The sequence below is a fragment of the Rasamsonia emersonii genome (genome assembly GCF_000968595.1).
Source record: "Rasamsonia emersonii CBS 393.64 chromosome Unknown ctg1118621759975, whole genome shotgun sequence".
NCBI classification, from domain to species: domain Eukaryota; kingdom Fungi; phylum Ascomycota; class Eurotiomycetes; order Eurotiales; family Trichocomaceae; genus Rasamsonia; species Rasamsonia emersonii.
In genome coordinates this window covers 4,299-20,508 of record NW_013563312.1, presented here as the reverse complement: position 1 = coordinate 20,508, position 16,210 = coordinate 4,299, and the positions used below count along the sequence as shown (strand labels likewise).

The 16,210-nt window shown below is 50.2% G+C and overlaps 4 protein-coding genes across 4 annotated transcripts; 3 read left to right on the top strand and 1 right to left on the bottom strand.

Moving 5' to 3' along the window:
* Nucleotides 1-47: 47 nt before the first annotated feature.
* On the top strand, nucleotides 48-795 carry T310_1085 (ARP2/3 complex 20 kDa subunit; the record flags this gene model as incomplete). Its single annotated transcript, XM_013476027.1, has 5 exons — nucleotides 48-50; nucleotides 102-428; nucleotides 482-607; nucleotides 676-720; nucleotides 763-795. The coding sequence occupies 5 exons, from the start codon at nucleotides 48-50 to the stop codon at nucleotides 793-795; spliced, it is 534 nt and encodes a 177-aa protein (XP_013331481.1).
* Nucleotides 796-2,382: 1,587 nt separating this feature from the next.
* T310_1084 (uncharacterized protein) lies at nucleotides 2,383-5,102 on the top strand (the record flags this gene model as incomplete). The annotated part of the gene is made up of 5 exons (XM_013476026.1): nucleotides 2,383-3,264; nucleotides 3,383-3,799; nucleotides 3,871-3,933; nucleotides 3,991-4,302; nucleotides 4,371-5,102. 5 exons carry the CDS (start codon nucleotides 2,383-2,385, stop codon nucleotides 5,100-5,102), a joined length of 2,406 nt encoding a protein of 801 aa, XP_013331480.1.
* Nucleotides 5,103-5,643: 541 nt separating this feature from the next.
* Nucleotides 5,644-7,001, bottom strand: T310_1083 (DUF207 domain protein; the record flags this gene model as incomplete). Its single annotated transcript, XM_013476025.1, has 2 exons — nucleotides 5,644-6,246; nucleotides 6,405-7,001. The coding sequence occupies 2 exons, from the start codon at nucleotides 6,999-7,001 to the stop codon at nucleotides 5,644-5,646; spliced, it is 1,200 nt and encodes a 399-aa protein (XP_013331479.1).
* Nucleotides 7,002-7,674: 673 nt separating this feature from the next.
* On the top strand, nucleotides 7,675-10,797 carry T310_1082 (uncharacterized protein; the record flags this gene model as incomplete). The annotated part of the gene is made up of 7 exons (XM_013476024.1): nucleotides 7,675-8,311; nucleotides 8,344-8,459; nucleotides 8,523-8,576; nucleotides 8,689-8,818; nucleotides 9,110-10,056; nucleotides 10,187-10,327; nucleotides 10,714-10,797. 7 exons carry the CDS (start codon nucleotides 7,675-7,677, stop codon nucleotides 10,795-10,797), a joined length of 2,109 nt encoding a protein of 702 aa, XP_013331478.1.
* Nucleotides 10,798-16,210: the final 5,413 nt, after the last annotated feature.

The following is a 16,210-nucleotide window of genomic DNA, read 5'->3' as shown; positions in this document are numbered from 1 at the left end:
AACGACCACTCGACAGCCAGCGATCTCCATCGTGCACATTCTTCGTCATGGTAGGCCCGCTTCTTTACCAAGTTCTCTGCAGGATGACCAACGTTGTCTAGTCTCAATCTCTCCGGCCTTATCTCCAGTGCGTCCGGTCGTCTCTGACCGCCGCTCTTGCCGTGTCCAACTTCGCATCTCAGACGTCGGAGCGACACAATGTTCCGGAAATCGAGGCTGCTAGCTCTCCGGAGCTCTTATTGAATCCTCTGACTGTCGCTCGCAACGAGAATGAGAAGGTCCTCATTGAGCCTAGCGTCAACAGTGTCCGCGTTAGTATCCGTATAAAGCAAGCGGATGAAATCGAAAACATACTGGTCCACAAATTCACAAGATTTTTGACACAACGCGCTGAGTCGTTTTTCATTTTGCGGAGAAAACCCGTAAAGGTACTTCCAATATTCTCGAAAGTGTATCTATCCTTACTAATACTCGCGAGCAGGGCTATGATATCTCCTTCCTCATCACCAATTTCCACACGGAGGCGATGTTGAAGCACAAGTTGGTTGATTTCATCATTCAGTTTATGGAAGAGGTGGACAAGGAGATCTCAGAGATGAAGCTTTTCGTACGTGTCTCTCTATATCCCATGACATTTCCAATTTCGGACACAACTCAATTGCTAACTCGATGCAGTTGAATGCCCGAGCACGATTTGTCGCAGAGTCATTCCTGACTCCGGTAAGTGGATTCCTGACGCTCAAGGCCTAATCCTTTTCTAAGTTAACCATTCAATCTAGTTTGACTAAGGCGTGATCGTTCCTGGATAACGACTGGTTTCATTTTTGCACCTTTTGTTCTCTCTTTTTTACAGCGGTTTCTCGTGTACAGGGACTTTGGTCAGTAGCCAACTGTCCATTCATATCTCTCCACGGCGGTCGATCATTGAATGGATAGCCGCCAAGACCCCTATCGATCAGCAGAATAACACATGCTGTGGAATCGGTTATTCTGCTTCTCCTGAAGATTGAACAAGTTGACATAGCCGCTGTTTGCAAATAGCTGCACGCTTCTCTTGCCCCGGTGGCATGTATGTCGATCATGAATAAATTTAGACTTAAATGTCCCCGTGAACTTTGATTTCTCTGCGTATCTAGTTGCTAGTTCCTAGCACAGCCAATCTTCCATCCTTGTCCCTCTCCCCGTCGTAGTTTTGGATTTCGATGGCAAGACTGCGTGTCCAATGAATGGGAAACATTAACAAGCTTAATATTTTTCGGTTGATTTCTTCTCTTGGCTTCCTGTATAACGGTACTACACATTTTTCCGACAACCAGCATTCTTGGGCCCCGTTTATTATGATGTTCTCGGTCTAATCCATTCTGAAAACTCCTTGGTCATTGCCAATTTTCTGTCTTCATACCAGTCTCCCGAGGCTTGCGTCTTCTCATGCCGTGGAAATGGTAGGTAGTGTCAACAACTTAGTTTAGCAGTTTCTTTCAAGCACCCTAGCTTATCTATTTTTCTTTTACTGACTCTTCAGGGGAATGAACGGTATTATCTGACTTTGTGATGTTTCCTCTGATTCTGTGCTTTCATATACGTGCATGTGCGAAAGAGTGAACACTGTTCTTGTTTGCCAGCTTCCTGGATGCTTGTCTAAGCCCAGATCCCTTTTCTATATAGAAGTGACTATTATCTCTCTCTGCACCGCTTAATCAGCGACGTAGGTACGCCGAGAAAGACATCATTCCCTGAGGCTTAGACTGATGGACGATTCCAACCCTTTATCTTCTCATCTTCTCCTTCTCACGACCTTGCACAAACTTGTCGACACCCACAGGTCTGACCTTCATGTCTGCCCTGTGCCTTGGTTAGACAACAGAAGCAGAGAGGGATTGATATGAATCTGGAGTTCATATTCGGTAAGAAACTTTTCATTTTTATTGTTTGAGTGTGGATTCGAGAGGAGAGCTTTCGATTTCCGTACAGCCATTCGATGACTTGAAGGTTTGTTCTCAAGTTTCGTGGAGCCTTCTTCTTCGGAGACAACAAGAGTCCTTTCAGAGACTATTCGAGGCGCTACCTTGGCTTCGAGGTGCTCAAAAGACGTCGAGTCCTCTGGTAAGGACAGTCACGACAGACAGGGGCAGGTATTTCCAGAGCAAGGAGGGGTGAGCCTGCTCTCTCTAAACAAAAACAGGCTCTGGAGATATCCAACGTGAATATAGCACTAGAAATATCCTCGCCAAAACGAATCCAGATAGCCAGGCTGCATTCTTATCGTTCACCTCAACGTCTACTGAGCATATCGTTCCCCTACGCCAACCAGAGTACAGGCAAGATCAGTTCTGACAAATGATCTGAGCTGTGGGAAGGATCATACCTAGTCAGCCCTCTGAAATGAAGCTTACACCCACAGACGAAATGAGGGAAGACGAAGGGGGAGCCCCTGTCAGGAATCAAGAGCACCTCACAATATCTCCACAAACGTTGTCATCTGAAGCCTCACTTTACCCTCTTACACCTTCAACAGTTCCCAAAGTTTTGATTCCTCGAGATTCCATGGCTGCTCATTCGGATTTTGTCCCTGACGATGACTGTCAATCATCACTAACTCGTTCATCAGTCCTACCAGGATTCTCTCATCAAGGTGACGTTGACAAATTCTCTGACTACAGCGATTCGAGCGACTCTTCTGGCAGTATGACGCCGACACCCAGTGATTTTGGAAACCCTCCAAGTCGTAACAGCTCCTCTTCCAGCAAGACGATGTCTGATCCGTTCATCATTTCAGCTCCCAGAAAAGACGTGCCCAAGGGACCCAGTGACTGCTACTCGAGCACTGGGGTGTCAGATCCATTCACTGACTCACATCAGTACATCATGCCCATGGTGAATATACCTCACAATTACTGCCAGAACCCCCAAGTCACTGGTATCGATCAAAGTGTCGCTTATTATATTCTGCAGGGATATCCCGTACCTCATCGCCCGATGGCCCTAATTTACCCTGGCCGAATGCCACAGGGTCTGCCTCCTCGTCCTCATCACATGTTTGGACCGCAACAGGCTCCGCAAATGCAGGCACCTCGAGCCCAATCCTACCAGACTGCTCAGCCCCCGAATCCCCAGACGCAGACGCAGTCTCGGCCTACTATGTTCCATGGTGCCTTTCAGGGTCAAGTGACATTGGAAAGAGTCGCACAGCCAGATGTGATGCCTTTCGCTAATATTACCGCGAGTCAGTCACCGCCTCAATGGGGTGTTATGAAAATCGAAAATGTGAGTGAACCCTCCTCTAAGTCTACATTGGACAGTTTCTGTATCATGGTTCGACAGAAAAGTCATCTTCCCAGTTTCATGCGCAAGCCTGAACCCCATAACTGACAGGTTATTGTAGCTGCCATACTCCGTCACAAAACAGGAAATTGTGCAGTTGCTCGGCCGTCATGCCCGTACCCTTACCCCTGATCTCGGCTGCCCTATTCACATTATCATGGAACGTTCCACTGCGAAGACCATGGACTGCTATGTCGAATTCTTGACCCCTGCTGATGCAGAGGCCACTGTCAGGCGTCTCAATAGCATCATGGAAAGCGGGCGTCCACCTCGCCTTGGACATCGTCGTGTGGATCTGACCGTTAGCAGCCAGGATGAACTCTTGAAGGATCTATTTCCTCGCGCGAAGTGCATCCAGTGGCGCAATGGAGTGCCTCATCTGGTGCCGAACACAGACCCCTATTCGTCCGGGTTCCAAGGATTTCTTACCAGTGAAGAAGTGCTTGGTGTTGTTCGTCACGCCGAGCAACCGCATCGTGTAAGCACAGGAGTCTTTTTGTATACACCGAAGCATCTGGGAGAGACAGATTAATGACCTGGTACTTGCAGTCGCCATTTTCTGCGAAATGTCCTCAACGTACCTACGAAAGTATGATCAGCACCATCTGGAAGGTAAGCTACCTTATTTCTCGGCCTGATTTTTGATTTATCTTCTCTTACACGAGCTAGTTCCCTTGGTATGCCACCACGATGTACACAGTAGCGGACCGGGACGCCCTCTTCCAAGCTATCAATCGTCAGATCCTGGCTTTGACCGCTCGAATTGCCAAAGAAAAAGTCATCGGTCTTGACCACAAATTGGTGAACGATCTTCTTCGAGCTGGAAGCTCTTGTCCCGCATTCAATGAGCGCCAGAAGTTCACGCTCCTCTGTAATTCGGAGGCGTTGCCCCCGCAGCCCATTCTCTTTCCCAACTTGAGATTGTATTGGCCATTTGACACGCTTGTAAAGAGACCCAATGCAACTGAGCATGAGATTATGGTACGACATCTCTCTCTCTCAGTGTTTACCTCGTGGTAGCTGACAACATTTTTCCAACTTTTTGCTAGTTCTACGCTGGTTTGGTTCAAAAAGCCCTTGCCGTGCATGACATCGAAAGCGAGCAGGTCGTCAATTCATACAAACACATTCCTACTATCCACGAATCCCCCTACGGCAATATCTGGGTTGAGTTTGCATTTCACAACAACTTGATGAAATGGAAGGACGCTGCGCAGCTTGAGATTCAGGTTGCTAAGACTCTCGTCGTTGACGGTCTGAAGCAGATCGACAGACAGCTCAGGGACATCGCTATGAGAAACCTGAACGGCCATGTGCCTCAGGCTGTTCCCTCGTCTTCATCGTCAAGCATCGATCATATCAAGGAGGCTACTCGACGACGACGGGCCACTCTCTACAGCACCCCTTGTCGTCAGACTGACAACAGCAACAGCAACACGCCTTCTTTCGCTGGCCAGCAATCGTCGGAAAATCCGGAACCTGTTTCCAGCGTTTCTGAATCGCCTCGTCTGAGCGAAGTGTCCAGCTACGCCAGCGAGTGCAGCGAGACAACCAGCCAAAGCCAACGCAGCTCGCGCAGCCGGCTGAGCCTTCCTGCAACTCCCTTCAACCATGACGGTACTGGAATCCACTTTGGCAGCGCGCCGATGTCCTCTCCCAGCCGCCTTCCGCCGTCCTTCGAGCTGTATCATCACCTGGGAGCGAAAGAAGAAGAAAGTCAGCACCAGCGCCTGACTCAGAGCCTGGGTGGCCACAGACGAAATTTCTCTACCTCCCTCTAATTTATCACACAGTTCTCGCTTACTCACTCCTATCCTCTCTATCCTCTACCACAAGAACTCGAGCTTTTTGACCATGGTTTGGACAAAACGCTTTTTGTGACGCGATGGGGTAGTTGAATAGTAAGGTTGGAACAAGGTAGTACACATGCTTTGAAGTTTGGAGACTTGAAAGCTATTGGATGCATATGCATGTGCTCCGAACTTTTTTTATTGTCTGAAAAAGGGGGGGAAAAATGTTGGAAAAAAAAGGAAAGATCAAAAAGAAATCATAAACTTCAAAAAATTTGGGGAAAAAAAAGGAAGGAAGATCATCTCTTTTTTCATGTACGATAGTTCTATTCCATGAGAAGTGGTTTGGACCCTTCTATCTCGCATAGTTTGATCATTACAGGAATCACAGGTTTCTTTTGAGTATCGTGCTCCTGCATTTCCCATACCTACTCTACCTGAAAACGAAGAAAGTACCTAGGTAGGTCCGTACGTAGTTTCGTAATCCACAACTTTCCTTTCTTTTTTGCCCCTGAATCTCAGATGTTTCTTCTTAGAAGTCAATTCCCATTTCAGTATCATCGTCATCCAACTGCGAGGCAGTTTGCCCCTGTAGATCATCCATCTTCTGCTGGGCGGCTTCCTTCTTCCTCTTTAGCCCCTCTGCTCTTTTCCGTTCCCTGCGTGCTTGCGGGTCTTCCCAATCTGGGGGCTTCTTCCCCTTGTGTCTCTGAGTAGTTATCGTAGTTGTTGGTGATGATGATAGGGGTCCTGAGCAGAGCTCCAAAAGCCTTGTGCGGAACCGATCGACTCGCTCTGTATTCACTATAAACCGCTCATTCGCCAACGCGACGAGCATCTGGAGGTATTCTTCTGTCACGAGGCTACGGATGACGGGTGGTTCATCACTGCTATCATGGTCGTCATCGTTGTTGTCTTCCTCGCAATACCCGATGATCGACTCAAGAGACAACCCTGACGAGCGGACAGCGACGATGGGGCTGGCCGCAGCGTCTGACTGCTGGTGATCCGGCTTATCATTCATAAAGTCCAGGCAACGAAGACTTTGAAGACCGCTTTCCCGGAAACCGGCACTTGAAGCAGCGGAAAGGACGGGCTGGGCGTGTTTGAGGGTGGCTGCCATGATGTGGAGGATCTGTGAAGCATCGGTCAGACTATTCGATGGAAATCCTCCATGGTCTATGGCGAGGGAAGGAGTGACTTCTCAAAAGGGGAAGGAGAGGAGGGGGAAACATGTGACATGAAAGGATCTTCCTCAAACAAACGAGCGCCTACGAATGGTCCAACACGTACCATGGGTTCGAAATGGAAGCGCACAAGACGGATGCCCTCTCTCGAGCCATCTGCCTTCTGCATCCTGGGTGTCCCGTCTCCAGGGACGAGTCCAAACAACTCATGGAAAGACTTCTTCCCTGTTTTATCTAAGATGACAGGATCATGAGAAACGAACAGCCAATGCCCTTCTCCTTTCCCGCCCGAAGCTGCAAAGGTTCGTTCCTTCTCCTTTTCCTTCTCTTGCTGCGGCTGCGGCTGCTCCTGCTTTACACGGCTGATAGCATCATCATCATCATCATCATCATCATCATCATCATCATCGTCATCGCCTTCTGCAGAGTGCTTTTTCGCACGAGAATCGCTCTCATGACTGGGTCTTTTGCTCTTCTCCTTCCTCTTCTTGCTGCCCTCGACGAACACACTCACCCTACCCGCACAGCTACTCGTGGTCACGAGACCTTCGAGGGCGTTGACATCTCGAATCAGTTCCCGGATCCCTTCGTCAATCGAGCCCTTCGGAGAAAGATCGGTATACTGATCGTCCGGCACAGACAGATCCGCCAAAATTTTACTCTTACGTGCGAGAAAACCCGGTGGGATGGCAGAACTGAGCATATTTGCCTTTTGTGGGTTGAATCACTGGATTCTCTTTCAGATAGAGGAGGAGAGTATGACAACCGATGGCGTATTGGACATTGGTACTGTACGGAGACCACCAGTCATTGGCTAGACATACCTAGCGACGCTCTGCCACTGCTTCGTAATTTTTTGTGTCTTGTGAAGCGCCTTTTCTTTCCAAATGCCTCGGATCCCGATAGGAATTCTAGTGGCGGCGTGAGCTTTTCAGTTTTCCACGGATACTCGATGGTGGTAATTAACGCCTGTCATACTAACGTATGAACAGTGTCCCCGCTTACTATTAAGCGACACCGGTTCCCGTTGGGCGGGAGGCCCGATACTAACACAAGTCTCTGCACAGTGCCGCCGAGTTACCAACCCCCTGGTCTGCCCCAGCCTCATCGCCCCCGTCCATGTCCATCTCCCGCTACCCGTGTCAGGAGCGGGCCGCTTCGATAGAGCGGCTAGTATTTTAAAGCTACGCAGTGCATCGCAGATTCGCAGGTCGTGCCTTCTAAGTACGTTATACGGCCCCCAAAGGGAAATTCTTTCTTCCTTTTTTTCCCTATCAGCATCGCCAATTAAGTGACTTTTCTCATATGACTTATACCGCTACAGATAAAGGTAGCGAACACGGAGTTACCAAACTTGAGCTTCAGGTTTAAGCGGCATGCCTCGACGGTCGTCCCGTGTAACCGCTGGGCCTGCAGCAGCGGCTATGGGACCGGCGGCACCGAAGAGGCCCACGTCCTCACCGCTCGACACCACAGCTTCGGAGACAAAAAACAAGAGACAGAGATTCTCGCAAAGTACGGCCCGCCGGAAGCCTATCAGAAGCACCGCGAAGAAGAGCAAATACTTCGAGAAACCAGCTGCAGATGATTCCGAGTCCCACTCCGCGAATCAAAAGTCCGATTCCGCTTACGAGGAGGACAATGGGACCACAACTTCGGGCTCCGACTTCGCAGAATCTGAGGAGGAGGAGGAGGAGAAACCAAAACAGAAAAGACGTGGCAGGACTACCAAGAAAACGCGAATTCGAGTGACGGACGATGAAGATGAAGACAGTTCAGTGCTGGAGACACTCAAAGGGAAAGAGCTGTGGAGAGAAGGTGTACGAACAGGACTGGGGCCAGGAAAAGAAGTGTTCATCAAAAAACCGAAAGCGAGAGATCCGGGAGACATACCCTATCGAGACGAGACGATACACCCCAACACCTTGCTGTTTCTCAAGGATTTGAAAGAGAATAACGAGCGACAATGGCTCAAAGGTATCAACACCGACTCCACGTTTTACGGAATACCGAGTGAGGCTTTCTAATACTGTATGTATCGTCAGCACACGATGCGGACTATCGGAATTCCAAGAAAGACTGGGACTCCTTCGTCGAAAGCCTCACGGAAAAAATCATCGAAAAGGATGATACTATCCCTGAACTCCCAGCCAAGGATCTGGTGAGTTGTGTCGAAATAAGGCGTGAATTATGGATTGTGTCCACCCTAATATTCTTCTCCTAGGTCTTCCGAATCCATCGAGACATCAGGTTCAGCAACGATCCTACTCCGTACAAGGTATGTACCCCTCTGAAATCCAACTGAATGGATGGACCTGCGTTTTATGTCCTTGCGGATGGTTTGGGAAGTCTTGTTGGACTGACGTGCTGGAAGACACACTTCTCGGCAGCTTGGTGGGCACAATTCTAATCATATTCTCGAGTACAGTCAGCTAACTCATACGCACAGGTCCCGAACAGGGAAGAAAGGCCCTTACGCAGCTTACTATGTTCACTTGCAGCCTGGCTCCTGCTTCGTAGGTACGTTTTTTTCTTGATGGTCTCCATTTTCCTGCCACACTGGAATCAGTCGCCTTTTGGCTGCCAGTCAGCTCGTAGAAGACCGAGCATGCAGCCACGGGGAATGTCTCCGCACATGATCGTGGTGCCATACAGCCTTGGCAGCCCAGTTGTCATATCCACGTCGCAGCCTTCTCCCAAATGCTCTCTCTACGAACGAGTTGAGAGCGTCTGGGTTGAGTTGAAGGCATTTTGCTGGGATACCGTACAATCCGATTTCGCAGAGGAAACATTAACCCATTTCCACTCCAGGTTCGGGCTTATGGATGCCAGAAGCCAGTAAGCTCGCGCTCCTGCGGGAGGACATCGATCGAAATTCGCAACGGCTCAAGGCTGTCTTAAGGGACGCTGGCATGCGGAGGGAGTTCTTCAACGGGATTCCTGACGATGAGGACAAAGCTGTCAAGGCATTCGTCAATCAGAATCAAGAAAGTGCTCTCAAAACAAAGCCAAAGGTTGGTTTTTCATTTCCTTCAAGCACAGAGAGTCCCTTAGCCGTTATCATCAACGACCCATCCCCATTCCCTGAGTCTGAACCATCCTTCTGTATCCACCAACCTGGGAAATTATTGTTGTCCAACTCGAAAAGATCTCGGAATATTGGTCTCAGACCAGGGTATCACGTTCATTCAAGGACAGTTGGGGGAGGAAAAGGAGGACGCGTCGGATGCGGTGCCACGAAGGCCGGCTCAAGTTACCTTGACTCTGGATCGTTAGCAGCTCAGAGACTTGGGAGAAACTTGTTTCTCCCATTGGAGCTATCTTTTGCGACAATCTGTGAGATCTCTCGTAAGATGGGTGATGGGATACGATACGGTCGATGGATCAAGCAAAGGGTGCGACCCTCAGACACGCTGTCCAAACGGACAGCACAGGTCATTGGCGTGGCACTGAGGTCGAAGGATAAAGCATTCATTCATCTCCAGCAACACCGTCTCGTCAGCATACAGTTCATCATCGTCACCTTCATCGACGTCTTCAGTGGGGTGGCCTGCAGGCTTGCATCCCCCTGTTTTGGCGGTGGAAGATGTGCCGCAGATGGGATGGGGCTACGGGCGGGTGTCTCGAGTCTGGAAAGCCAAATGCCTTCCCGATTCCCGCGATCCAGCAGGCGCTGTCCCCTTCCTCTCTCTAGTGGCTTCATGCCTGGCTGCCCAAGAATCCTGTTTCTGGAACCGTCGAGGCTTCTCGTCAGCTGGGTGTGGCGGAAGGTTTCTCTGCGCCGTCTCTTTTGTTTCCATGGTTCGCGTTCTGAGCTTTCCCGTGTCCTTTCACCTTCGCCGGATTCGGTGCTGGCACATTCCCGACTGACCGCCACCAACTTTCCAGGGCTACGAACTTGACAATCCCAACATCGAGTTGCTGCGACTACGGAGTTTCACAGTCGGCAAACCACTTTCGGACGAAGATTTCCTGAGTCCCAACGCGCAGGAGAAGATTGCAGATCTCATTGGTGTTATGGTTCCCTTTGTAAGGCCCCATCGATAACCCCTGCCCTTTGCTACCTCTAGGCCTCAAGGCCCTCTCCACTGTCGTCTCGCTGCGGCCCATCCCCCGGTCCGCACCTTAGTCACTTCCCTGTCCTTCCAGTCAAAAGTTTTCTCCCTCTGCCGTACCCACCAAGCAGCAGAGCATAGCACACACGACGTGTCTCTCCTTGAGAGACCCGCAGTCATTGCTGGCTCAAGTGACCAATTAGTTGCTGGAAACGAGACCAATGTGCTTGTCTTTTACCTGTTTACTTAGGTAAATTACATGCATGAAGAGGATCTCGGGCATCGCTGCTTAACTAGCCTTCCCCTCATCACCCTCCGTCCTCGAATGGAACGAAGTACTAATTTACCATTACTTCACAGGTCACCTACCTCAACAGCGTTGTCATGCCGGATCCAGCGGATGACGAGCCTAGTGGAGACCACGGTTCTGCCGACGAGGACTGAAATACTGTAGCTGTCTGAAAAATTTTCCACGGGCCATATGGTGAGTATTACTGCTTACTACTGGTTATGTTGGTTTTGCGTTTTCAGGTATGATTGGGTCTATCGGTTTGGGCATCAGGTCCTCGGGGACAACCCATGTAAATCGTCAACCAAGATGAAATCTTCATGTTCATAAATTCATATCCAAGGGAGAATACTCGCATTCCATTTCCTCGGCAGTAAAGGAAACGTCAAAAGCCGGTCACTCTTCTAATCTTTTGGAGGGGCCGCTGTAATATATATTATCACCTGGGAAATTCGATCTCAATGACTTTCTGCACTTCCCAGCTTTGACCACCCCCTCCCACGATATTCCGATCCTGATGCTTTGTCTCGCTCTTACTGGTGCAACTTGTAGACCAATGCAAGTATGTCCGGACCTGCAACCACAGTACGAGTTTCTTTGCTTGCTTCGTCCTAGCACGTTCCAGCTAAAAGACCTCCTGTCGTCTTACCGCCATTTGAGTCCGCGTTATCGGGTACAATAGGTTGCTCGACTCCGCTCTTGATCATCATTGAGCCACCAATGCGACGCCAAACTCGGGCCGTCGACAGTGCATGTACAAAGTATTTGAGGGTGCTACCTAGATACATACAGTTTTGACGTATTCTGAGCGCACAGACGACAGTGACTCTGGTCGTTTTCCACAAAAGACTCCACCTATTCACACAGGGAGGGACTGGACGGCATCGCAGCGTAGTGGAAGACCCATCCTCCATCCTCTATCTCACAGCGCAGTATCCTTCGTAGTGATTTGTGACCCCTGTCTCCCTTAAATTATGGATTTTGCGAGGAAGACTAGTGTCAATTTGTGGTTCTGAGACGCAAGTTACTTTGACCTGATCCGGCTGACATGAATCTCAAGCTTTTAAATGATGCCTGAGGCATCATCTCAAGATAAGGTTGATCGCCTTTAATCTACTATATACTTCGTAAACCATCACAACACTGAGCATTGGAGAAGGAGCAAATCAGCATAGTATTCCATTTTGTGTTGTTATGATACTGTACACCGTAATCTCTGTTAACTTTCATTTATTTTAGTTCTTAAAGAAGTTTACGACCTCTGCAAAAAAAATGAAGACGAGGTGAGAAAGGAAAAAAACAATAACAAAAAAAGAATGAATGAAGTAGAAAAGAGAGAACAAAAGAAAACAATACAAAAGTTACAGGTTCATGGCAAGAAATCTTATCTTGCATAAACGCAAGGATGGCATGCGTTGCAGGACATCCTGATCTTACTTTCCTCTTGCCTTAATCCTCTCACTTCCTTCCTTTCTTGAGATTATTACCATACTACTACTGCAACCATCTTACTTTTTCTTTTCTCTTCTATATTTTGGAGTGTTTTCCCTTGTTCTTTCTTTTCTACACCACATAATCCAGCGCTGTTCTCTTCTCGACATTGAACTCCAAAAAAAATCCGTTTGCAGGGTTTCATTGCCCGATCGATACCATCTGATAACATGAATTCCATGACTGGCGAATACGAACATGTGGATTTGAGTGCTGTGGCCATAGCAATCTTTTCGAGTCAATTGTAACACCCTTCTCCTGAAGGGCCGTATGATACGAACGAAGTACTGTGGTCAAATAAAGGACTGAGACTAGATGCAGAGACACAAAAATATAAATAGATATGTATTTAGGTACCAGTTTCCCCTATATCCTTGTGTTTGTGTTCCAGCACTGAATACCTGGATTGATACTGACATCATGCTGACGATATTGCAGAGAGCGGTCTGTTTTACTTGGATGTCAAATGTGATGTATCACAATCGGCTTGCGCGCGTGGGATGTTCCTGGGGTCTAGTTCAACAAATCTGGTCTAGTCCTCTCGATTTCCCACCGGACACGTAGATCTTCCGCTTCCGTCCAGCATAGGCGACATAGACGCGATGACCCGCTTATCTCCCCTCCCCCGTTAGCGCTTGTTTGATTCCTCGATCGATAGTTGATATCGGAACGGTGCGGACTCCCTCAGATTGGCACTAATAATACGCAAGCATGGCTAACCAAAGTTGTCTAGAACTGGTCGAGTAAGCACTCACTGACGCTTGTGAGGACCACTTGATATCGATCTGATATATGGGGTCAGCTGCGTTCTGAAAACCATAAGCTTCTTTGAACAGGATATATATGGTGTGTATTCTGTGAGCTGTCATGCCTTCCTGGCTGCTTGGGTATCTCGTCCAAGAGACGGCGTTCCCCTGGCCTGGCTCGTGTCCTTGTCACGCGACATGACAACTGAGACACAACTGCATCTGTTGAACCAAACTTTCGACGAAAAAGGAGACCAATACTACAAGCGGTTGTGTGGTGCAGCAGTAACGAGTGGCTGCTGGCGAGTTACAGGCTCCAGTGGACGTTGCTCTCTACTTGACATCAAACTCGGGGCAAAACTCATTGCTCATGCCCAACACGGGCGCTTGCAGCAGACTAGGAAGTAGTTCTGCAGATTCCTCGATGAGGAACCGGGCATCACGCGTTTACGATCTGGCCACGTCAATTGGGATCACCAGGAAATTGTATGCGTGGAGGACTGTGGGTGGCTGCCAGACAGGACCTGGCTGCGCTTCCTGCATGGCGGCGGTGAAAGCTGCTGCTTTTGCATCACCTTACTGTGCTCCTCGAATGATCATAGGCTCAGCCCGAGTCCCGTGACTGTTAGTGTATGCGGGCATCCTTCGGGAAGCAAGGGTCGGGTCGTCCATCCCGGTCGCCGCATGACCCACGCGGCGCTGCCCGTCGCGCTTCGGTCTTCGTCTACCTACCCAGGTAGGAACACTGCAAGTCTGCAGCTGCTGTGCTGTTCTTGGAGATACTTGTCCACCTCGGTTCGCTGACTGGCGCTCCAGCCCCAGGTGGATTAGGTGGTCGGCACACCGCCACAGACCCACAGCGCCGCCTGAGCACTCACAGGCGACACCGGGCGTGGAGAAAAGGCGGCCACCGCGCCAACGCGCGTCATTGGGCATCCGCGCCTGGTGGCGCACCACCACCAGTGCTGGCCGGTGACGCCGTCGGTCCCAAGCGCCGATTGGTTCCCGAGAATAAGAAAACGTGGCGGACATCACGGAGTAGCCGGCAGTGGCCGCATGACGATTCTGTGACATTAGCGGTTCCGGTATTTCCATTTCCACCCGCCGTAAGTTACGCGCCCGTCTCGGTGGCGTGTTGCTGCTCTCGCCGTATTTGACGTTGGCTGATGCAAGCGTGCTCAGACTCGATAGAAGTGAGGACTGAGGATGTCAATGACAATGACAGTGATAGTCATGTGTTTTTGCTGGTGGCAACTCTCCCTGGCGCTAAACGGTGTCGTCCTGCTCGGCTAGACTCCGCCTGTTTAGTCGAGGAGGCCTCAGCACCCTTACTCCGTAAAGGGGCACATGCAGAGTCGCACTGGCTGCAGCGTATGCCAACGGCCTAGAAAGTAATCAAGAGGGCATTGGTGCTTCCCAAAGCGCGATCCGTCGTTTTAAAATGTCTTAAATTACGAACCACCATGGTCTGCCTACGGAGTAGTGAGGAGGTCGGACAGTACCCCGTGCTCGCCTGTGCACCTGGTCCAACCCGACCGTACTCGTCGCTCAGACCATGTTTGGTCGCTGACAGCATGGCTGTTATGCAGGCGATCGACGGGAGTTCGGGGCGGCCCGTCGTTGATACGGCCGGATCCGGCAAGTGACCATACAGGCGTTGATTTCCTCGCGCTTGGGGCCGGGCTTATGCAGGTAGCATGCAAAGCGAAAGCTCCCAATGAGCGAACAGGACGGCCACAACTGCCAGGGTTATACCTTGAAGACCTGGGGATGGATCCTGGAAGGTGCACGGCCGCTCGACATAAACTACCTTAGTTCTCTGTGCCTAGGCCTTTGGCCAACCGACCGGCACGAACAGTTTGCCAGAGGGACAAATATATACACCCCAGAGATTTTATCGAAAAGTTGTCTGTATAATATGCAGAATCATCCAACGGCTGAGAGGTTGATTTTGGTCATCTTTGGCCCCCACAGAGCTCTTTGTCAGTCTGGGTAAGTCCTACACGACAAATGTAGTGTACCCATATCCATCCTTTCGTATCCTTGGCGCGCAATCCGGGCGACACTTTGCGTAAACAACTGAAATATATGCCAACAGCTAAGGACCAGTTTAGAAGCCGGAAAGCTGGTCAGGTGCGCTCGCAGATCGTTATCAAAAGGGTCGTCCAACAGCGAAAGACGCACCTTCCCAATCTGGTTATCAGCTGACTTCTCTCAGGACGAAGAAGCTCATGTCACTTGAGCCCGCTTTGGTGCAGGCTAAGGCATTTGCCCACGCCTTGGTCAGTCAAGGATGTTCGTCATCTATGCTGGTGTTGGTTGTTTCCACTATTCCAATGGTTCGCAAGGAAACGTCCTTATGTCAAGGAACATGAAAAGATCCGATACAGATATATATAGTCCACCCAAAGCTCGTTCCTCTGAGATGGCGCGTGTTCTACACAGCTCGGACACCTGCACTGGTATTATGGACAGACAAGATGAGGATTTAGATGCATCACCATTTGAATGCACTTTCACTGCTTCAGCCTCCAGGAAATGCACGTGTAGCTGAGACGCCAGACCGCGGTACCCCGTACAGTTGCTGGCGAAGGCTTGGCACGGTCCCAAGACTGTAGCCCTGGATTCCTAGGGCTCTCCACAGGCCCGAGCGGAGTGTGTGGATAATTTAGGTCGAACCTGCTGGCTGGCCTGCTCTTTTGCTCGGGCCAATCGCCGCCAGCAGCTGGGCATCTTCAGCCAGATACCACCTTCCTCCTTTGCTCGATTCGCATCTGCCAGATCTCTGCGCGTCTTTGCCCGTGCCCTCTCCAGGGCAGGCCCAGGACATCTGGCAATTGTGCGACGATACCACCGGTACTGTTCGATACAATACAGCAATACCTCGACCCCTCACCGCCTTCTCTGGCCTGCTGGCAAGGCTGCTCCACATGATCCACCATACGATGAGCATCGCGCTAAGAAGCCTAACAAGTTTACTTGCATCTTCCAATGAGAACCCGGATCGCGGCTTCGATCAAACTGGCCGCGCAGCCTGTCTCTTTGCATTCCATGGTTCGCATGCCTTACTATTGACTCCCTCCCTGCTGTTCGTCACAGTGGGGAGCTGAAGCTGCATCCGAGTTGTTGCCACCGGCCGTGCCACCGCAGGCCAGGGCTCCGGAACCGGGTTTACCCATGAGCAAGGAAACTCAAGACGGCACCAATTGATGGCTCCCAACCCCGCGGTCCGCAGCGCTCACGACCGCGATGGGGGCAGCGTGACCTCCCTCGGAGACGGGTTCATTGGTTGCTGAACGGTGAGAAAACGGCCAGGTCGTTTTTGTTCCCA